This window comes from Leptonychotes weddellii, chromosome 4 (genome assembly GCF_054177405.1).
Source record: "Leptonychotes weddellii isolate Sample4059 chromosome 4, ASM5417740v2, whole genome shotgun sequence".
Taxonomy (NCBI): domain Eukaryota; kingdom Metazoa; phylum Chordata; class Mammalia; order Carnivora; family Phocidae; genus Leptonychotes; species Leptonychotes weddellii.
This window is the reverse complement of record NC_138372.1, coordinates 39,734,441-39,757,337: the sequence shown is the minus strand read 5'-3', so window position 1 is coordinate 39,757,337 and position 22,897 is coordinate 39,734,441. Positions and strand designations below refer to the sequence as shown.

Genomic DNA, 22,897 nt, shown 5'->3' with positions numbered 1-22,897 from the left:
CTCTATTTTTTTTTTATTTTAATTTCCCCCATTCTATTGGCTCCTTCTTTTCAGATTAGAAACATGCTCTAGTCTCCCCTAACCTAAAAAGCCTTCCTTGGGTCTTGCTATCGCCCTCAAACTCTTGTCCAATCATTATTTTCACCAACTGTCCCCTTTCTCAACCCTGAACACTTTTCAATGAACAGGCCACACCTTTTGTTTTAGGAAAAAAAAAGTCCCAGTTTATTATTACTTTAAAAGAGCAAATACCATTTACGTAATTGTTCAAGCAGGCCTATAAGTGGCATTTCATTTTAGAATATAGACATACTTGTTTTTCTGCTATGGTAATTCATTTCAAGAGAAATTTCATTATGTACTTTCTACAGAGCCCTAAACCAAGAGCCAGCGTATTCAAATAAACCCCAAGGTGTGGGGAGGCTTCAGGCCAGCTCCTCATTAGAAGTCTCAGCATGGGGGCTCCGGAGACCAATGCAGAAGGTCTTCCAGGGAGAGCTGCAATGTTCAGATAAGTGAGTTCTGGAAAGAAGGGGTAGTTGGCTGGCTCCAGCAGGCTCACCCCTGGGGTAGAGCAAAGAGAACAGACAGGGGAGTTCTGACAGGCACCGGAGCTGTCTAAACTCAGGGGGACGGGACTGAGCGAGCAGCCGTGGTAATTGAGTTTCAGTTACCTGCAGGGTGGCGAAATCAAGCAGTCAGTTCATCTGCCTGACATGGGGGAGTTCAGAGGTGTCCTTGGCACACTCCCAGTGAAATCCGTCACCCTTTCACCGGGCTGGGTGACGGCAACCGTGCTGCACTTCCTGGTGCCAGCCAGCCCCGTCCCGCGAGGCGGCATGAACGCTCTACAGCTAATGCAGCCTCTCCCGCGGGCCCGGCTCCCGGGGCTCTCCGCATCCTCGGTCTGCGGGAATGGCGCCAGGGGAAAACTCGGCACCGCCGGCAGCAGCCGTCGCCCAAACTCAAAAGAGTCTTTGAATGGCAGAGAGACAGGCCCGTTTTGCTTTCTGCCCAGCCCAGCGTTGCAACCATCCTCGGGTCATTTTTTGTGGTTCTGTACAAATGTGCCGACTGGCAGCGAGCCGTTCTTCACCTGAGCCCGGATTTCAGCTCGGTGCTTTAATGTGAAGACCAGGGCTCTCACCGTCCGCCGGTATGGCCCAGTAATGAGGCGGGAGCAGAGATGAAACGTTTCCCGCTCAATATTTTCAACCAGTAGGTGATCCATCTAAAAAACAGCAAAATTATCAAATTAGGGCCTTATATTGCATAAGGATTAAAAGCAAGAGAGGCTGGAGCACTCTGCTCAGAGGCCTCCATTAATCAACTGAAATTCAAGGACATCTACTTCCTGTCACAAGAGAAACAGGAAGAGCAAATTAATTCCACCCTAGCAATTAAGGAACAAGGCCATGTGCTTTGTGACAGGGACCTCATTCACAACCCCTGCCGGGTGGTAATATTTGCCATTATAACAGGAAACTGGCCTGAACTAAGCAACGGGTACTGGGCCCTGTACTTTACCAACCAGGAAACCAAGACCAAAGGTAATAAATCAGTGTAACAGTTTATACTTTTTTTGGTTTTTAGAGTGCCTTTTAACCCCTTACAGCATTTCAGACACACAGGGTTTGGGTCTTGATATGTGTGTACAGCAGCTTATAAATCACTTTCCATATTTAATGCTCACAACTCCTGTTACCTCATTTTCTAGATGAGGAAATAGGTTCAAGGGTAAAGAAAGGTTCAAGGTCTTACAGCTAAGACTCTGACCTGGCGCCCCGGACCCCAAAGTTCATGTTCCTCTCCTTTCACCGTACTAACTGACCCCTTACATTCGGAGAGCCCAGTTGAGTCTCAAGAGACCTCCGCAGGGCCAGCTGAGCACAGCAGGTCTGTGGGATGGGACCTGCAGCAGTTCCGGGGTGGTCCAGCTCAGACCCAAGCCCTTCTCCAGTCACAGACCTCATCAAAGCAGCACAGGTCTGAGTCTTTGTCCACGGTCAGGACCCAGGCCAGACTGCGCTGCTGGTCAGGCAGCCCGCCCTCACTGCCCTCCTTCCCAGGCCCATCTCCCACTACTTGTCTCACCAGTTCTGGCCACAGCCCCAGCCTGAGCAAGCGAAGGTGCTCTGACATACCGCTAGGCCGCTGCCCACGTACATGCTCCCTCAGCAAGGTCCACTTTCCCAGGAAACATATTCCTATTTGCATGTCAAAGCTGAGCTAAAAACGAAAAAGCAAATCCTAGCTCAAAGGACTGAAAATTCTTCCTTGGGTGGCCACAATGTCCTAAGCTTCCCTTAAACATTTTCATAATATATTATAATGATCTATTTTCTGAGTGTGTCTTCCCTGATAGTGAGTTCCTTGAAAACAGGAAACAAATTTCTCTTTCTTACTTGCTTTTTTCCCTTCCCTCCTTACCACGCCACTCATTCAAATACTTATTCAGCACTTACTATGTGCCAGGCGCTGTGCGTGGGCTGAGGAAAAAGCAGTGAACAAGGCCGACAGTCCTCGACTCCATGGAGAGTACAACCCCCGCTGGAGAAAGGTAGAGAACAGGATCCTAAATGTACTGAGTACTAGGAAAGGGGACAGGAATAAGTGCTGGGGTACAAAGCTATGGCACAGTGCCCCATCCCAGGAGGGCAGCACCTGGCTTCGGGAGGGAATGATGTTTGATCCGAGACCTCTCTGGCCAGCTGAAGGGCGTTTGCTTTCTGAGAAATTCACTGAGCTCTATGTAGATCTTCTGTGCACTTTCCTACATATGTACTATACTTCTATTTAAAAGAAAAGTTTAAGAAAAAGTGTACCAAAAATAAAAAAGGAACGCCCGATATTTGATAAAATGTCCTCACGTAAGAGAGAGCCCAACAGACCAAAACAAATAAAAAAGGAACTTGGAAGAAAGAAGGACCGGGCAGAATATAGAACAGGACTGAGAGAGAGAAAGAGAGTGACAGGGAGGACTATCTAGGCCCAGACATCTGCCTATGTGTAGCAGACAGGAGATGTTCAGGGAAGTCCGTGATCCTGATGGCTTGTGCTGGACTAAGTGCACTTGGCACCATGGTTCTCCAGAACCCAGATTCCTCGAGCTTTTCATGGCCTCCTGGGTGGGCACCGAAGTAGCCCCCCACCTGAGGCAACCCTGGTACCAGACTACTTTAGTAGGAGGCAGGAAGGGTGGCTAGCTGTCGGCCCACCGTCCGGCAATGCTGCCAGAGAGGCCCCTCATCCCAGGGGGAGGATGGTCAGTCACTGACTGTTCAGATTCACTTAATGTAACAGACAAAAGGAAGTCTTCATTTTTCTTTTCTTTTTTTTTTTTTTTGAGGACAGTGGTTGTTGGGGGGAGAAGGGTATGTGTGCATTTGCAACAATATGTCATGGCCATTCCATCAAACTGTAGTCTGTATGTAAAAAGAACTTTGAGAAAGCCTTGGAATTCACATAACTGAATATCATCCATACTTCATTCAGCAAATAGCTACTGAGTCGCTACTCTGAGTCTGGCCTGATCCAGGTATTGGAGACCCTGAGCAGAAAAGACCTGACCCCTGCCCTCCGGGAACTCACAGTCAAGAGAGGAGATGGCACATATGCAGATAGCCGTGGGGCAAGGGGGTGGGTGCTGCACCAGCGATGTGATGGGAAAAGGAAGCAAGCACCTAACAATTCTCATGCATGCCTCTTATTAAATGAAGGCCAATCACAATGAGGAAAAACATCAGTGGTATTAAAATGTGAGTCATAAGGGAAAATAATTCATCATACACCCATGTGTACAACAAGGTCATTGCACAAAGTGAAGAGTGTCTGTCTTCTAGCTGCCTTTGGATATTTCAAACCCATCCAAGTTGTTGAGTCCTTTCCAGTGGGTCCCAACCTGGTGATTCAGGTTAGTCCTTCTGGGTGAAAGGACCAGAGTCTCACTGAGATCTTGAGAAAAAGAGGTTTTGCTGTGAGATACATCCACAGGAGTGGGAATGGGAGCAGGAATGGGAAACATCGGAATGAATGGGAACAAGAAACCTAGAGATTTATTTAGGGACCACATCCTTTCTCTTGTGGGTCTCGAGATCTGCCTGGTCTCTTTCTCACACACTGTTGCTCCTCTCCATCTGCCTTACTCACCGCCAATTCTAACAGTCTTATTCTTTCCCCCGTGCTACCCATCTTTAGCTAGCTTCTGCTCCCTCACAACTCCTCCAACACCCCTTCTGCTTCAACACTCCCACTGTTGTTTCCTTGCTATTTCCTAGTTCACACTTCTCAGGGACAGAGCATCTGATCTGCCTTGCTTACCTATTTGCACCTGTATGTTAGCTGTGCGTTATTCAGTTGTCCGACTGCAGACGAACCAGCGGTAGCTGGGGAAGATATAAAACATGACCACCTAGAGCTAGCTTTCCTCAAGGATTCTGGACCCAGTGGGAAATGGTGCCATAATCGATTAGTGACGTCTGCCACATCCCTAAGTTCTTTAAAAGCAAGGTAAGGTCTTCTTCATGTGTTTACCTCAAGTGCAGAGCTTCCCACATTGTACTGTGACTCTTCACCGATCTCCCTCAGAAGACTGGAGCCCCTCGAGGGCTGTTACCACGTTGGATTCATTTCTAATTCCCGATGCCTAGCACTGGTACGGGCACATAGCAAGTGCTCAGGAAGTTATTTGTTAAATGAGTATCCTTCTTCCCTATGTATACCTCCCTACTTTCCAGCTCTTTTGGTAACATTCTACACGTAACACAGGTAAGATCTGAAATATAATGTTTCTATTTTAATGTGTATTTTCTGGCTTGGAACATCCTACCCGTTAACAAAGGCCAATTCAACTGTCATCTCTTCTGTGAAACCTTCCCAGATTCCCTCAGCAGATCTCACTGTTCTGTCCTTTGTGTGTCTGTACCACTTGCTAGTACCACTCTTTCAGACATATTTTCATCCTGCCTTATATTTAGTTAGTCATTCACAGGCTCTCAGCCAGGAGACAGTAAGCTTTCTTAAGCCCAGGGAATGCGCCTCATTTATGTTTATATTCTCCCCAGCACCAGCAGTAGTAGTACTAAACATTTGTTGAATTGAATATCCGCTGGAAGCAAACTTTGTATGAGTTTTCCAGTAGCATGATTGGATTTGTACACATCTACCTACACTCCTTTTTGACCACTTGAATACATTTATGATAGAGCTGGTCAAAGCCAGAGGTGCAGTCTGAGGCCATTAAACGAAGAGAAAACTAACAGTCCCATATGGGGACGTACCCCTGACCTGGATCTCATTAGCACCATCTGACAACCAACTGGGCCAACCAGCCAGTGTTTCATAACTCTTAATGATACAGGCTCACTTTGAGAACCAGGTTCATTTTTTTTAATGACATAATAGGAAAATGATCACAGGCCATGAGGTAGGAAGGAGAGTGGATAATGAGGAAGGGGAAGTAAGAGAATGACACCACAGGGGACGTTCATATGAGGAAAGATCTAAAGGACATGGAAGAACAAAGAAGATCCGGAAGGGAGAGAAAGTAAAGGGGAATGGAGCATGGGTCTCAAAAGTGGAGTTTTTATTCATCTATCCCATTATTCCAAGAACAAGGAAATAATCCATACATCTAGAAAGCAAGACCTGTATAGAGTAATAAAGAGATGCACCTTTTGGCTGTGTGTGTATATTCTTCATCTGTGGCTTTTACTACTAAAGGATATGATCACAATAAATAGCACGGAAACATTTTTTTCCCACAAAAATATAATGCGTGAATTTGCAAAAACACATGCTAGGATTAAACTGTAAAGGCTTTTTAGTCATTGGGCCTGTAACTTACCCAATGGTTTACTCCTGCCTGATAAAGTACATTTCTGGAGATCTGAGGTCTGATTTGAATGCACTCAACATTGGTTACTGTCAAAGACCAGATACTGGATGAGATGGTTCATTGATTTACCCTAACATGGAAATGTTTCATATGATGATAGGTGCTAGGAGTTAACCTTATATAAAAGTGTTTATATTTATATTCCCTGACATACCAAACTGATAAAAGTACTGTCAAATGCTGTTTATGCAAGGAAAACAGATTGATTTTTTTTTTTTTTTTGGTCAAGGAATATAGTAAGATGCACATTTTTATTTTAAAAATGTATTCTTTGGGAACAAAACCATTCAACTATGCTTAATCTGATATTTTTTCCAATTACATTGGAAAGCACTAACAAATGTATCACTTTTTTAACTTTGTTTTGTAACACTTGAGTGCTTACCACTTGATGTGCCATTTAAAGGATAATTAATGGATAAACTAAAAGGATAATTATTATGGAGTTTAATATAGCAGGCAAACTGCTCATTAATCCTTACAAGCATAGCTTCGTTATTATCGTTTACTTAGATACCACAGGGAACTGGTATTTACCACCACATTAACTACATATTATATACCCACACTCTATGTTTCTGCAATAATTTTGGCTTATTTTAAAAATAAACTTTATGTAAAATATTAAATAGCAAATCTTGTTGGCTAATCGATACTCTGGAAAATTAGGCTTACAATCTTTACTTTTTTTTCTTTCTTCCAAGGGTTTAAGAGTCATGTTAAAGCTTCCTTTAGGAAAAGTTAAGCAAACTTACAGCATATTAATTCACTGAACTATCAAATAGACATTAAAATTATAAATATGAAAAATAAATATATACAGAAAAGGATATACAAAATGACCCTGATATTGATCAAGATGAAAAATAAAACACAATGTAAGTAATTGTCAATTTTCTGCAGTTATTTAAATGATCAATAAAAGCATCTTATGGAACATCTGGCATATGATTAGCTCTTCATAAATATGGTATAATCATTAACTTGTCCAATATTCATTTAAAGAGCTGTAATAATTTAACAAACAGGAAATGCACCAAAATGTTAACAGATTATGTCTGGTGGTAGGTTCAATGATGATTTTGCTTTTCCTTTCTATATTTTCTCATTTTCTAGCATAAGTTTGTATTAAAAAACCCAAAACTTTACTTTTAAAAAGTAAATAACATACCATAAGTCCATTTACCTTTCTTGTGTGGATGCCTAATTGAGACAGAAAGGTTAAAATATTTTTTCAGAGAATGCAGTGACAGTTCTAGCACTTAAACCTAGACTTTTGAAATTGTTTCTTTTGTTAATAATATTAAATTATTTTTTAAGGATACTTTAATAGGGATACCTGAAGAAGAGGAAAAAATATGGATGTTATGTCTGATTTTTCTAGAATATTAACTGACCTATAAGATTTGTTTATGATGATTAATATCATTGTTAATGAGCAAAAATCCTTCTTCCAGCACGTGTACCTCAAACCACTAACATGTGAACTGTGAGCTGTGAAAACGAGAGATTATGTCTAGCCAATTGATTATACGCCTTGGAACTAAAGGTATGAGCGCTGACAAAAAATGGGGGAGTAGAGTCTTTCCAACAGACACCTATTTATTTTGCCACTGATACTCCATAGCACAATCCAGGCCAGAATTTTTGTTTCGGTGGGAAGGGGAAGAATTTTAAACAGGAAGGAACCACACTCATTAAGTCACTTCTAATCACCACATACTCTACTATTCCTTTGTATAAATGTTTCATTTAATCTTTCCAATAATTACAGGTGGTAGGAATTATAATACTCATTTTATAGACAAAAAAATCAAGTCTCAGAAATGTTCAGGGATTTACCTAAAGTGACAAAACCAATACATACTAGAGACAGGGTTTTAATCCAGGTCTTGCTCCAAAGCCTGCAATCTTTCTATAATACTATCTTCCAGAATGCTTACAAATCCAGATGCTTAAAGAAAACCCAGTTAGAATAAAGCCATAGCACTAAGACTACGGAAGATTTATGAAAATGTGAGGCTCATTTCACTGAGAGAATCACATTCCAACCAGGACATTACCTCTAATTCCAAGGCTTCTGAGAGTAACTTCTGGGCATTTTTCCTGAATGTCTCAGTTTTGGGGTCACTTCGCACTTCAATAGAAGGTCTGTCTGAATGTTTTTCAATGAAAGTTCTCCACTCAGTGTAAACTTCTCTGGCAAGACAAGCCACTTCTGGATCTGAGTGCTGACGCATCTTGTTCACGGTGTGACCTGGAAGAAGAAAGGAGAAACTAAGGGAAAGGTGGTTCTGTTTTCTTTTGAAAAGTACAGGACTAGACAGGCTGACGTGTGGCATGTAGAAAGTCATTCACATACCTAAGGATATAAATGTAAAGGCTCTTGTGCAAATGAAGACCCATTTCTCAAAGGCTGAGATAACCAGGTAACCATAGTAGGAGAATCACTGGACTAACCAATGCAGTAAGTCATAAAATAGAAGTATGATCAATAGATGCTTAACATGGAACAATTAAAGTACCAACTCCTTCGTTCAAAAATTGCAGTAAGAGAAAATGAATTAAGCATTTATCTTGTCTTTTTGGTACATATTATATTTCAGAACAACCAAATAGCCCTACTTACTGATGGAATGCTCTTTATTCAGCTAATAAGTGTGAAAGGATTGACAGAATTTTTAAACATTTCATAGCCCATGATGAAATAATTCATTCGGGTGACAAGCATCAATGGGTGAACTCATTCAATATAAGGTTGATGGAGAAATTTATAATGGAGGGATGAGCTGTCATCACCTGAACCACTAATAAATCTTAGCACCTGTAAGAGTGGGACTCTCAAGACAGAGGTGACATTTCACAGCCCTACCTACGCATAGCCTTACAATCCTCCTCCCAGAGAAAACGAAAAACCAGAATCCAACCAGTCATTCAAAGCTAACCTCCGGTTTGTAGAAAACATGAGACAGAGGAATGAGTTAAACTATAGTATGAGGAAAAAGACATCCAGAATGTGAGACACTCTGTAGGACCACAGACCTGATTTCTTCAATAGTCATTGGCATTTTTAAAAAAAATTTATTTTATAATTAAGTTTTTTATTTGAGTGTAGTTGACACACAATGTTACATCAGTTTCAGGTGTATAACAGTGATTCGACAAGTATTTACATTATGCTATGCTCACAAGTGTAGCTACCATCTGTCACCATACAACGCTATGACAATCCCATTGACTATATTCCTGCTGCTGTGTCTTTTATTTCTGTGACTTATTCCTTCCATAACAGAAGCCTGTATCTCCCTCTTCCCTTTACCCATTTTGCCTAGCCCCCACTCCCCTTCCCTCTGGCAGCCCTCAGTTTATACTCTTGTGTTTACAGATCTGATTCTGTTTTTCATTTGTTGATGGCTCTTTTTTTTTTTTTAAAGGGAGTAAGGTTATGGACCGCTACAGATTAAGAGTTTTTGGAGTTCAAACTACCAAATGCGATGTATGATTCCAATCCTCACTGCAACAAATCAACCATTAAAAGAGATTTTGAGATACACAAGGAATATGAATTTATACTACATATTAAATTATACCAAGAAATTACTGTTTGTTAAGAATGATAATGGCACTGTTGTTATGTAAGAAAATACCTGTATTTTTAGAGATGCATACTGAAGTATGTAGAGCTGAAATAATAAGGTCTGGGATTCTGCTTTAAAATACTTAAGCAACAGCACAAAAACACAAAAATGGAAATGATGAAGTAAGTGGGACCAAATCTTAATAGCTACTGAATCTGGGTGAAGGCATATGGGGGTGTGTTCTATTATTTTCTTTATTTTTATGTATGTCTGAGATTTGCATAATAAAAATGGAAAAAGAGGAAAAGGATCAAATATATCAATATGCAAAAGTACTTAGACAAAAACAATTACATAGAAAAGCCAAAGAAATCAACTAAACACTTAGAATTAAAAACTTAAAAAGTACAGAAATATTAGATATATTTTTTAAAAAAATCAATAGCTTTCTTATGCCTGCAATAACCAGTCTGAATACAGTAGGGAAAAATCCTACTTACATGAGTAAAAACCATAAACCACTTAACAATACATTAACATGTATGTTAATGTTAAGTAACATTTGGGCATGTTGCCTCCAGTTGACTCCCAACAGCCCTGACTGGCCTCTCTGCCTAAGTTTGGAACCCTTTAATGGCATCTCCCACAGTGCAGCCAGAGTGGCCTTTTTAAAACTTAATTATTTCCTGTTTTAGAGATATTTTTTCTAAAACATAAATCTGACCATTTCACGCCTCCACGTAAATCTTTCAGTGCTGTACCCAAACTTGTATCTTGTCACACAAGTCCCTTCACGATCTGTCCCCTCCCACCTACTTTCCAGTTAACATTCTGTCTGCCTAGAACACCCTTGCTTCCCTTTTTATCTGGTTAGTTTCCATTCTGCCTTTAAGACTCGGTCTAGGAGTCCCCTACTCTAGTGAGTCCTCCTTAATAGCCCCCGTCTTGGGTCGGTGCCTCTCCTCCTGCTCCTCTGTGCTTCCTCAGCACCCTGTGCTTCTGTCCCTCACAACAGTTGTTATAACTAGTTGTAATTATCTGATCAGCTACCTCTCTTGCCCACCAAAGAGAGCTGGAGGGCAAGAGCTGTGATATGTTCATCTTTGTCTCTCCAGCAGAGAACACAGTGGCAGGAGGTAGGGGTCAGGAGAGTGGGTGTGCAGTAAATGTTGGTGGAATCAGAGACCCATATGAAGAATAACATCTTTTTACTAAAGTATAGGGGGAAATGCAGATGAAAGGGGAAAATGTACCATAAGATAGAAAGATTAGTACAAAGAGATACGAGTAAGACACAGTCCCTGGAATTTGACCTATACTCACCCTGCCAAAGTGTGCACAGAAATGTGTACAAAAATACCCTTACAGTACTGTTTGTGATAATGAAAAGCAAGAAACAATTAGAAGTCCATCATTAAGTGTCCGATTGGTTAAATAAATTACAGTTCACTTGAACAATGAATACTTTGCAGCCATAAAAGACTGGAATAGCTCTACATGTAGTAACATGGAAAGATGATCACTTTATTCAGGTTCTCCAAAGAGCACGCACAGTATGAGCCAATATTTACTTTTAAAATTATATTTGTGTATACATATAAGCACATATATTTGTTTATATGCAGAGAAAAAAGTCAAGAATTTATAATGAAATGATTACCCGGGGTCTCCTGTGAGTAGTAGGACTGCATGCAGCTCAGCTCCATCGCATGGACTGGCTCAACCTGTCAGCAATCCTAACAGCACGGGCTGTGCTGTAACAGAGGGGCATTCAGATTTTTCCAAATACAGATCCTTCCCTTCCATGTGTTCCCCTTCTTATCCTTTTCTCTCTCCAAGAAAGACATTGTTGATCCAGCCTGATATGCGAGAAATGAAGATGCAGAAGTCCCTCCAAGAGAGTCCTTCTGCTGGTCAAATGCAATGGATCTTCTCCATCCTGATGTTACTTGTTCCCTCTGTGACCTCTGATGCTGCTTTGTCTTCCGAAATACTCTCTTCCACCGCTTTTTGGGACACCACCTGATACTGTTCCTTCTCTCTCTTCTGCTGGCTGCATATGTCTTACCTAACCTTTAATTATCAGTGAACCTGAGCTGGGGGGCATTGTCCTTGGCCTCTTCTCTTCTTTCTCCACCTGCTCTCCCTGAGTAATCTTACCCATTCCTGTGGTCCAACTACCATCTGCAAGCAGATGACTCCTAAATATATATCTCTAGCCCAAAGGCTCTCACTGAGCACAAGACCCAAACATCCAGTCCCCTACTGGACACCTCCACCTGCTTCTTTCGCAAGTACCTCAACGCTTTTTTAAAAATTTATTTAAATTCAATTAACATATAGTATATTATTAGTTTCAGAAGTAGAGTTCAGTGATTCATCAGTTGTATATAACACACAGTGCTCATTACATCACGTGCCCTCCTGAATGCCCATCACCCAGTTACCCCATCCCCCAATCTGAAGCAACCATCAGTTTGTTTCCTATGATTAAGTAACTCAACACTTCTAAAATGGGGAATGGAACTCCTTATTTTCCCCCTCAGTCTCTCCTCCTGTACTTCTTGTCACACAAGGCACCACCATTCACCCATCATTTCAGGCTCTTTAACATTTTTTATATCTTTCCCTTTTCCTCCTCACCTCCCCTTCCTCCTCACTGCTACCCTAATTCAGGTCCTCACCACCTCTCTGCAGGTTTACTGCAGAGACGTACTAACCAATCTTCGTCGCCAGTCAGGCCTTCTCCAACTCATCCTTATTACTCAAGTCAAAATAACCTTTGAAAAACACAATTTGAGGCATGCCTGTGTGGCTCAGTAGTTAAGCATCTGCCTCTCGGTTTTGGCTCAGGTCATGATCCCAGGGCCCTGAGATTGAGCTGGCATCAGGCTCCGTGTTCAGTGGGGAGTCTGCTTGAAGATTCTCTCTCTGCCCCTCCCCCGACTCTCTCTCTCGCTCTCAAATAAATAAATCTTCAAAAACACAATTTGATCTCATTACCCCCTTAGCAAAAGCCCTTCAATGGCTCTCTCCACTGCCCTCAAATTAATTCCTAAGTATAACATTCAAGCTCTTGATGACCTGGAAGCTCTTTGGGCTTACCTCTCACCTTGTTACCTTCTTTCCTCTCTCCGGTCACCCCCAGCCCTTCTGCCCCTTTGCCTTCATGGACTAAGTTCTAGTCATGGAGAGCAACTTGCAGGTGTTTGTTTCAGGTCAGGCTGTCTGGACTTCTTACATTTCTGTGCCTTAGCTCACACTGTTCCCTCTGCCTAGAATGTTTAAATGCCCACCTGAGCCTCTAATTAAGAATTCTTCCTGCTTACTACTCCAGATTGTATGTGAATTATCCCATTTAATTTTTATAACTAAACAATGAATTAAATACTATTATTATATCTCCTTTTACAAATGAGAAAATGAAGCTCAGCAAAGTAACCTGCCCAACATTTCACAGCTACTAAGGGTTTAGCCAGGTTTAGCCAGGATCTGAACACACACAGCCTGACTCCAGAGCCTACACACTTAACCCCTAATTCCCTGGGACTGGCTCGCAGGGAGTGTTCAGTAAAGCTCTGTTGAGATAATGCTGTTCAACTTCTTGCTGTTCCCCAATCAGAAGAGCACAGGTCTTGAGAGATGGCCAAAGGGCAGAAGGCTTCACCTCTCAGGCCAGGGCAGTGGGGTCACCTCACAGATGCCCCACAGGACCTCTACCCAGACTGGTCAGGAGATGCTGCCAAACCAGTGAAGTCCTCCCAGGAAGGGCAGTACTGTAAGGGAGCCCAGGAAAATGCAAGATTTGTCCGCAAGGCAGGTGATAGCAGGAAAGGCAGTTGGTCTGGGGCAGCAAAAGAGCAGAGAGGGGTGTCTAGGAAACCTTCTTCTAGAAAACAAAACAAAACAAAAGCAAGACAAAATGATAAATTTTAGATCAGAGAGGGAATTTCATGGTAACAATAACAACAGTTAGCCACTGTGCTAAATGCTCTACCTACCTTAACTCGTTTAAGCCTCAGAACAGGCAGGGGCTGTTATGATACCCCATTTTACAGGTAAAGAACCCAAGGACCTGGAAATTCAGTGACTTGCAGGACATGGCAAGTAAGAAATAGGACCAGGTTTCAAATGTCGGCAGTGTGGCTCCAGAGCTCATGCTTTAACCCTATACTTGTGCCCCTGGTGATCATACAGTCCTATCTCTACCTGATTGAGATGAAAAAATATGAGGCTCTGTGACCTTTCCCCAAGGTCACAAGTTGGTCAGTAGCTACATCAAGGAAGTTAATGATCTGCAAAGTCATTATTTGCTCCATGAGGTTTATGTTTTAAAGCAAGCGGTGCCACTGGCTGGTCTTATGATCTAAGTCAAGTCCCCTAGGTTTAAGGGCAGGGGGTTTCTGCATCCCAGCACACTGGTAAGATGAATTCCCTGCAGGAAGCAGTCTTTTGCTCATTTGACAAACATTACCAAATACAAAGTATGTACCAGGCCTTGTGCTAGACACTGGGATAGAATGTTGAGCAAGACAATCCTGTACCCAAGGAGCTCCAGGTAGGTCTAAGCATAGGAGAAGACACCTAAACAAAACAAAATACACAAAAGTGTTACAGGTCGGTCCAGGATCCTAAGAGAGTATTGAAGGGGAACTCCAGAGAGGGTCAAAAGGACAGAGGAGTCAATTCAGCTGACAAAAGGGCCGGGGAACACCATGAAAAGAGGCAATTCTTGTCCTGAGTCTTGACAATGGTTCAAGAAGACAGGACTCACACAAGAAGCACAGTGAAGGAGAAGACAGAACCTGAAATAGCATGGCATCATTTAAGGGTTGTAGTAAGCAAAACAATGATCCCCAAGGATGTCCATGCCCCAATCCTCAGAACCTGTGATTATGTTACCTTACACAGAAAATGGGACTTTGACAAGATTAAGGTTAAGGACCCTGAGATGGGAAGATTAACCTGAATTATCTAAGTGGGCCCAATCTAATCACACAGGTCTTTAAAAGTAGAAGAGACAGAAGGCTCGTGTGGGAGAGATAAGATACAAGAATTCGACCCACCACTGCCAGCTCTGCAGATGAAGGAAGGGAACCATGAGCCATGGAATGCAGTGTTTCTAGAAACTGGAAAAGGCAAGGGAACAGATTCTTCCCTAGAGCATCCAGGAAGGAATGCAGCCTTGCCAACACCTTGATTTTAGCCCAATGAGACCTGTCTTCTGACCTATAAAACTGTAAGATAATAAATCTGTGTTTCCAAGTTTTAAACTACTAATTTTGTGGCAATTTGTCAGGGCATTATTCAAAAGAAAATGAATACAGGAATCTATAAGTAGTTCAAGATTGCTGAAGCAATGACAATCTATGGAACAACTTAAAAAGAAAAGGCCATCTGAAAGGTCGTTGCCACTAACTTATTCCATAACCTTGAGCAAGTTAAATCACATACCCATTCATTCATCCACCCACTAACTCATTTATTCATTCAACAAACATTTTTAGCTTCAGATTAGAAGACTGCATTTCATCTGGGTCTTGAAGGGCAAGCAAGAGTTTACCATGGACAAAGGTGCACCTTTAGGTTTCAAGAGGTGACATGACATGGTATAAGTACATCATAGCTTTGTCACTTATTTGGTTTTCTGACCAAGGGCAAATTACTTCAAACTCTCTAAGCCTTAGTTTTCCCATCTGTAAAATGGAGAAAATCGTAACATTTCCCTCACACAATGGTTATCTGGATCAAATGAGATCACAGATGGGAAAGTACTTTGTGATACAGGGTTTTTTGCTGTTGTTAACCAGTCATAAATGAAAATAAGACATCTCTGGGAGCGCCTGGGTGGCTCAGTTGTTAAGCATCTGCCTTCGGCTCAGGTCATGATCCCAGGGTCCTGGGATCGAGCCCCGCATCGGGCTCCCTGCTCAGCGGGAAGCCTGCTTCTCCCTCTCCCACTCCCCTTGCTTGTGTTCTCTCTCTCGCTGTGTCTCTCTCTCAAATAAAGAAATAAAATCTTAAAAAAAAAAAAAAGACATCTCTGAAATCAGATCAATAGGATGGACATATAATTTTCCCCATTATATTCCTATGTACAGTATTGCAAAAGGGGGGCATGCTTGCTCATCAGGTTAAGAGGGCAAGGCCTGACTCCACTGCCTTACCAGACATTTACCCCATACCCCTTGCCCACTTATTTCCTCTATAATAAAGGTATCTAGTCACAGAGCCCTTAATTCAGTGGCAGATCCAAAGGCTTTTGCCCAGCCAGCCCTTGACTTCCCAGACCACTTGAGAGAAGTGAGGTCACACATTTCTTGTGCCTCTTAAAACATTCTCCTCCTGAGTCTGCATGTCATTGTACTGCCCTGCCTCTCTCCCTCTTCCTCTTTAATTACACTCCCTCTGTCTCTTCACTGGCTCCTCTTCTTCCTCCCATTTCCACCCCACAGACATTCTCTCAGGTTCAATCCTTTAGCCTTTTCTTTTACTTTTAGTCAGAGAATTCACCACTTAGGTGATTGTAAGCAAATGCTTCTGGGCAGATGACTTCCAAATACGTATTGTTGGTCTTAAATTTCTCATCTGCACTTCAATCCCACGGCTCCAGCTCCCTGTTGGACATTTCTACCTGAAGAGTTTATGTCAGAGCAAAATCATAGGGATGTTGACTAAAATGGCAATACTAGGAGAAAACTCCCATTTGGGGTACATAAGAAAAGGCACTAAATTCTGACTTAAAAGAGGTGAGTTTGTGCAGATGGCAGAACCCAGAGAAATGCTGTGATAAAATAAAGGCACATATGGCCGGGGTCCACGGCACAATGGCAGTCTGTCCGCTAACCAGGAAGGAACCCTGCCCCAAGAGACCTGGGCTCTTATTACATTTCTGGTGCTAACCTCACTAAGTGGCCCTGGATAAGTCACTTTATCTCTCTGGGCCTGAGTTTCTTTGTTTATAAATTGAAGTAGCTAAGATTTAAAAGTGTTATGACATTGACTTTATAGAATTCAGAAAGAGATAACAAAAATGGTAAGATCTCAACAGTAAATGGACAAATAATACAAACAGTTCACAAAAAAGGACAAAGTACCAATAAACACAGAAAACCATTCTATGCAGCAAATGAAAACAAGATGCTATTTTTACCTGTTGAATTAGTAATATTTTATGAAAGTAGCAGGAATATAAATCAGAACCTTTCTAAAAGTCTAAGATTCAAAAATTAATGAGGACAGGAGATGCATACCCAAGACTCACCTGAATTAAGTCACCTCAGTTAAACTGGAGAAGTGGACAAGCTCTCTGGTTAAGTACTTCTAAAGCAGCTGACTGAGGTCTGAGATTTATGGAACAGCACCCTCTGGTAGGGGAAAGGGACAAGAATGAAGAAACAGAGAAAGGCAAGAAGCAGGATATATAAAGGCAGAAAGAGCCATGGAGAAAATCTTTGTCCTTGTCATTTTCACGGACTTGATCAATATATCCTGAGCTGCTGCTATATGCCACACTAATGCTTGAAACGTACTAGTGAATAAAAGAGCAATGTCCTGCGGACACAGAGTTGCTAGTTAGCAAATAAAAAACAAAGCAGCAAACAAATGAGTCAATATAAACTCAGATAAAAACATATACATAAAAACATATATATACAAAAATCGACACAGAATTGGGAACAAGTTCAGTGTCACTTATGTCAACAGAAAAGAGAGTAAATCAATGGTCTCAAGTTCACAGTTCTGGGAAGATGAGAAATGAGACAAGACTATTGGATTTGGTCAGAAAGAAATCACTCGTGTCCTGCGAGGGAAGAACAGTGGTGTGGGAGAAGCCAGAACAGAAAGAGTTTAATGAAGGAGTGGGAGGGGCAGAAATGGGAGTTGTGAGTATCAATCATTTTTAAAGGGAGGTGGCTATAAAAGAGAAACAGGTGGCTGGAAAAGGTGGCAGACAATTAAAGAGTCTGAAGGCAGATGGAATGCGCTGGAGGAGAGGACAACACAGAGAAAGGCACGTTGGCGTCCTCACTCCCTCTCACCTCCTCAGTCAAGTCTTGCTGAAGCCAGTCCATTCTCTCAGACAAGGTCCCTCTGTGAGCCCGTCACCCAGCAAGTTAGCGTCTCCCTTGTTCCAAAAATCAGAACTTTCTTCCATTCCACATTCCCTTTCTGATACTGCTGCCTCTCTCTTCTCTTTCAACACAAAACTTCTTGAAAGAGTTATCTACCATGAGTTTCATTTCCTTACCCTCCTCCTCTCTCTTCAAGCTTCTGCTCTTAATCTTGCCTTTGCAACTGTCCTTACCAAAATCGTTAATGACCTTACTTTGCAAAATCCAAAATGCAATTTCTAGATTTCACTTATTTGGCCCTTTGACAACAATGGACATGCTGACCTCTGCCGCCCCCCCCCCCCCCAAATACCCTACTCCTTCCCAGTGCATGACAGCATTCCTTCCTGTTTCCCTTCTGTTTCTCTGGTCATACCTTCTCAGTTTCCTTATACAAGTCTCTTCAAGATTGGTGTGCCTCAGGATTTGGGACTTGGCTCTTAGCTTTTCTTATATATTCTCCCTGAACAAGCTTACCTATTTCTATTGCCTCAATTTCTAACTATATGCCGATAATGACTCTCAAACAGATATTTACGGTCTCTCCTTAGCTGCAGTCTTGTACGTCCAATGTCTTGTTAGACATTTTCACTTGGATGTCCCATGGTATGTCAAATACAGTTAAGTCTAAAACTGAACTTATTATTGCCCCCACCTCTATGGTAATAAGCAGTACTGCCATCCACCAATTTGCCCGTATTAGAAATCTGGGCCTCAACCTTCATTTCTTTATCTTTATTCCCAACATCCAATCAATGTCTATGTCCTTTGGATTTTATTCCATTTATATCTCTTGATTCCAAGCACACGGCTCCATCCCCATGATGATTATCCCATCCAGGAGGCTCTCATTTCTCACCTAGACATTTTAATTGCTTCTTAACTGGGCTTCCTGACTCTAGGTTTGCTTCTCTCCAACATTTTTCCCACATGGTAGACAGATTTTTCTAAAATGTAAATCTGAATATGTCAGTCCTCTACTCAAAACCCTTCAATAACAACCACCTATTACCCTTAAGATCTTAGGCTTTATGGTGGACTAAAGCTACCCCTGCACTGCAATAAACTAGATTCTGGATAAAAGTCACCTCACTCCCTCCTCCAAAAAAGTAAGCAGAGGCTAAAGGAGTAGGATTATCCTAAGGGGTGATGTTAATAGCAATGCTGCTGAAACACTTAACTTTGGGCCAGTGATGAAGTGGGAGAACTAATCGTGGGACTCTTGGATACTGAGCTGGGATCCTTGCAAGGTATGCTAAAGTATTCCAGGTTAGAAGTGGCCCTTGACTACTGGCAGAAACTAAAAAAAAGTTAATCCCCTCTAGAGGGAAGCTCCAACCTAACCTGACAGAATTCCCATGGATTAAAAGAAAAAAATGAGCTCACAATTAACAATCAATGAGCACATGGAAAGGCAAGCACCATGAGAGTCAGAAGAAACAAAGATGTAAATCCTCAAGGACTACAAGTACTAGAATAGTCAGATGAAGAATACAAAAGAACCATATATTAATACTTAAAGAAATAAAAGGCACAAGGGCGCTTGGGTGGCTCAGTGGGTTAAGTGTCTGACTTTGGCTCAGGTCATGACCTCAGGGTCCTCGGATCAAGCCCCCGTGTTGGGCTCCGTGTTCAGTGGGGAGTCTACTTGAGGATTCTCTTTCTCTCGCCCTCTCCCTGCCCTTCCCCCACTTGTGCACGCAGGCTCTCACTTTCTCTCTCTCAAATAAGTAAATAACCTTTAAAAAATAAAGAAAAGGCACAATGACAAGGATGTACAAATACTATTGAAAAGAGACAGATTTGGGGGGGAAACTTGTAAAAATGTAAAATGGCTCTGAAACAAAGAACTCCATGAATGGGCTAAATAGCAGATTAGAGTGAGCTGGAGAGAGAATTAATGACTTGGAAGATACATATCTGAAGAAATTTCCTGGAATTCTGTGAGATTAAGGAGATAGGATGATGACTGATAAACTAAGGGGTTTGGTAAATAAAAGGCCTAACATACTTCTAACTGTAGAATCCCAAAATGAAGGAATAGTGAGAATGAGAGAGAGCCACTTTTGATGAGATAATGGCTGTAAAATGTCTACAAATGAACATAAATCTGCAGATCCAGGAAGTAAAATAAATGAGAAATACATGCTACAGTAGCCAGTCTACTAATAACCTCCAATGATCCTTACCTTTTGGTATTCATAACCTGTATGCAGTTGCCCACCCCCACCCCCATATTTTACCTGGGTTGGTCTGTGTGACCAATAGAATATGACAGAAGTGACAGCATGCCACTTCCAAGATTAGGTTATGAAAGACACTGTGGCATCCATCTTGGTTGTTCTCTCTTGGATCGCTTGTTCTGGGGAAAGTCAGCTGCCATGTCATGAGCAGCTGTAAGGAGAGGCCCACATGATGAGGAACTGAGGCTTCCTATCAGCAGTCCTGTGAGTGAGCCATTTTGAGATGCTCAAGCCCTGGTGAAGCTTTCAGATGACTACAGCCCCATCCAAAAGCTTGACTGTAACCTCTTAAGAGACCGTGAACTAGAACCACCCAAATAAGCAGCTTCCAGATTCCTGACCCTCAGAAAAACAATGTGAGATAACAAATACTTAAGCTGCTAAACTTGGGGGGAATTTTTACCCAGGGATAGATAACTAATACACACACTAAGACCAAGCAGACTTACAAAGAGCCTTCTCCATCTGGTCAAGATTGTCTCTCCAGTTTCACTTCTTGCCACACTCTTTCCAGCCTATTACATTTCAAATACACCAAACTTCTAGTTTCTGGAATGCATCATGTTCTCCCCCACCTCCAGCCCTCCGTACAGCTCACATGATGTTGCCCACTGCCTAACATGTTCTTCAACACCTCCTTCTCTACTTTCAACACGTATACTCTGTTGGCCAGCTTCTACCCATCATCAGAGCACTCATCACACTGTATGATAAAGTCTTGTTAAACTGTCTGTCCTTCCATTAGACTGCAGGATCCAAAAAGGTGGGGACAATATCTGTTTCCTTCATTATTACGCCAACACAGTTCCTAGCACAGAGAAAGTAGTCCGTAAATATGTGTCCCTTATAGCCCACAGGATAGGGACAGGCAGGAGGCTAAAGGCGGAAGAATGTAAACATTCTCAGGCAGTGATCCAAATGAATCTTCAGCCTAGCAAGTGAAATAACTACAAAGGAACCAAGAAACCCCTATATTCCATACAACCTCAGGTTTAGGGAGGGCTTGGGGTAGGGTCAGGACTCAAAAGTTGGATACTTTCTAGCTCCTCCTAAGTCAAACCAAGTGTTTGATTTCATTATGATCCCTGAATTGAAATCTATGAACATTAGACACACACATTCTTAAAAGCACACTCACAACTGTACTCAAAGGACAAATGGAAATAATTTTTTTTAAAGTAATCTCTATGTCCAAAGTGGGGACTGAACTCACAACCCTAAGATCAAGAGTCGCATGCGCTACCGACTGAGCCAGCCAGGTGCCCCACAAACAGAAATATATTTTTTTTAAATGATCATCTGTTCTGTATTTGTAGGACAATTCCAGCCTATTCCACTGATATTTAAGATCTGATCAGAAATGGTATTTGTGGTGTGTGCCTAAATATGAATATACACACACACACACACACATATGTACATATACACATGTCATAAAATATTAATCACTAGTACCCTCTACTGGTGGAGATACCTTACCGGCTCATATGAATGGTCTTATTGCCCTCTAGTGACCACAACCTATAAAGAGAAAATCCAGCAGCAGATGGGAGAATCTCCTTGGCTATAATGATAGGGCTTTATGTTCTTTAAGCATCTAATTTTCTCAGATTCTGGTTTATATTACAGGGGTGCAACTCTCAAGACTCTTGGGGGGCCCTCCGGGGGATTTCACATAGCTCTTGCCAGCTGTTAGCACCAGTCTGAAGCTGCTCTCTCTTCTGCTTCTCATGAACAAGAGGTCAAGGGGAGGCAGAGAAGGCAATGGTTTGCACTAGCGAGGGCAACAGCAGCAGCTGTGAATGACTACCTTGGACTCCCTAGGGAGCTGGGAGCAGCTTGAGGAACACATGTTGGCCCTCCCTCGAATATTATTCACAGTTGTGTACTGTACTAAAATGGCAATTCAACGAAGTCCCTGACTTACCTTTTAAATATCTCCATGCTATAATAAATGATGTAGCGGCAAATGTTGCTATCATTTTGTTTTTACAAACCACACTCTGCAAGTTATTTCTACTCGAGACAGAAAAGCCAAGATTTAACATCAAGATCTAGCTGAAATCTCCTCTCTTCTACGAAGCCTTTTCTGAGTCCCCCAGATGTAAGTGACTGCTCTGTCCTTGGTGCCAGCACGTACCTTGTACAGATCAGAATGATATCCAGGATATTATTTAAAGGCTTTTGTTTATAACCTACAGTATTTTCTGCTCCTGATCATCTACATGCTTGTTTCTCCTACCAAACCCTAAGTTTCTAGAGGTCATAAACCATGTCTCAGACATTTCTGAACACACAGCAGCAAACACACTCAAAAAGTTATCCTTAGATCACTGCTGGTTACCAAGCCATGAGTTAAGTACAGAAACTGAAGTAAGCATTTAGAAACTTTGATAGCAATTTGACAGAGTAATTCTGTATCTGTTGAATCTAATAAAAAAAAAAAGCGGGCATGTATTTTGTATATTTTCTTTTTCTGGCAATTTTTATTATATATCATAAAAATATTGGTCTGCAACCAATGGAGAATTTTTTTAAACAACAGCCCTTCATCATAGATAGTTTGAGAAGTGCTGATATGATAAATAACTTAATGTTTGAGGGAGGAAGAAAAGGATGAAGGAAGGAGACAAAATATAAGCACTTTTCATAAAATTCAGAAAGAACATACCTATCCTTGTTGATTTTAACACTTCCGTGGAAGGTATTTTCTTCTTTAATTCTCGTAAAGCTTCAACTAGATTCTCTCTGGTCTGATCAGGAAGCTCCAACATAGTTTTCCATCTTTTTATGTCTTCTATAACCACAACTCTCTGGGAAAAAAAAAGTCATTTGGAAAATGGAACATTTTCATTGAAAAACATCTGCTTTCACCTGAGCTAATGGGGCTCCTATTGACATATGAATTATTGATTATGACCTGAACCAAAGCACAGTGTGTATGATGGCCCCAAATGATGGGTAATTGCTTAAAAGCAGGTCCTGCTTACTGCAAATCAGGAAGAGAGTTACATCTATTAGGAAAAGTGCAAGTTTTAATCTAACCATGTCAGACACCGCTGGGCA

At 41.7% G+C, this 22,897-nt stretch overlaps 1 protein-coding gene and 1 long non-coding RNA gene across 5 annotated transcripts in view; both read right to left on the bottom strand.

Moving 5' to 3' along the window:
- Positions 1–212: 212 nt before the first annotated feature.
- The window catches only part of TCEANC2 (transcription elongation factor A N-terminal and central domain containing 2), a 33,594-nt gene continuing 10,909 nt past the window's right edge, over positions 213–22,897 (bottom strand). For 2 of the 4 annotated variants that reach the window (XM_006737671.3, XM_031032804.2), the window contains exons 3-5: positions 22,503–22,644; positions 7,960–8,153; positions 213–1,231 (exon numbers count right to left, since the gene is read on the bottom strand). In XM_006737671.3, the coding sequence (XP_006737734.1) occupies positions 1,043–1,231; positions 7,960–8,153; positions 22,503–22,644 (525 nt within the window). In that variant the 3' untranslated portion in view covers positions 213–1,042. Of the gene's footprint in view, positions 1,232–2,144; positions 2,230–2,465; positions 2,551–7,959; positions 8,154–22,502; positions 22,645–22,897 lie in introns of all 4 variants that reach the window. The other 2 variants (XM_081818433.1, XM_081818434.1) reach the window with 2 other exon arrangements.
- LOC145721268 (uncharacterized) lies at positions 12,777–21,184 on the bottom strand. Its single transcript, XR_014144864.1, has 2 exons — positions 13,967–21,184; positions 12,777–13,363 (listed from the first exon to the last, which is right to left on the bottom strand). It is a non-coding gene; the product is annotated as an uncharacterized LOC145721268 (long non-coding RNA).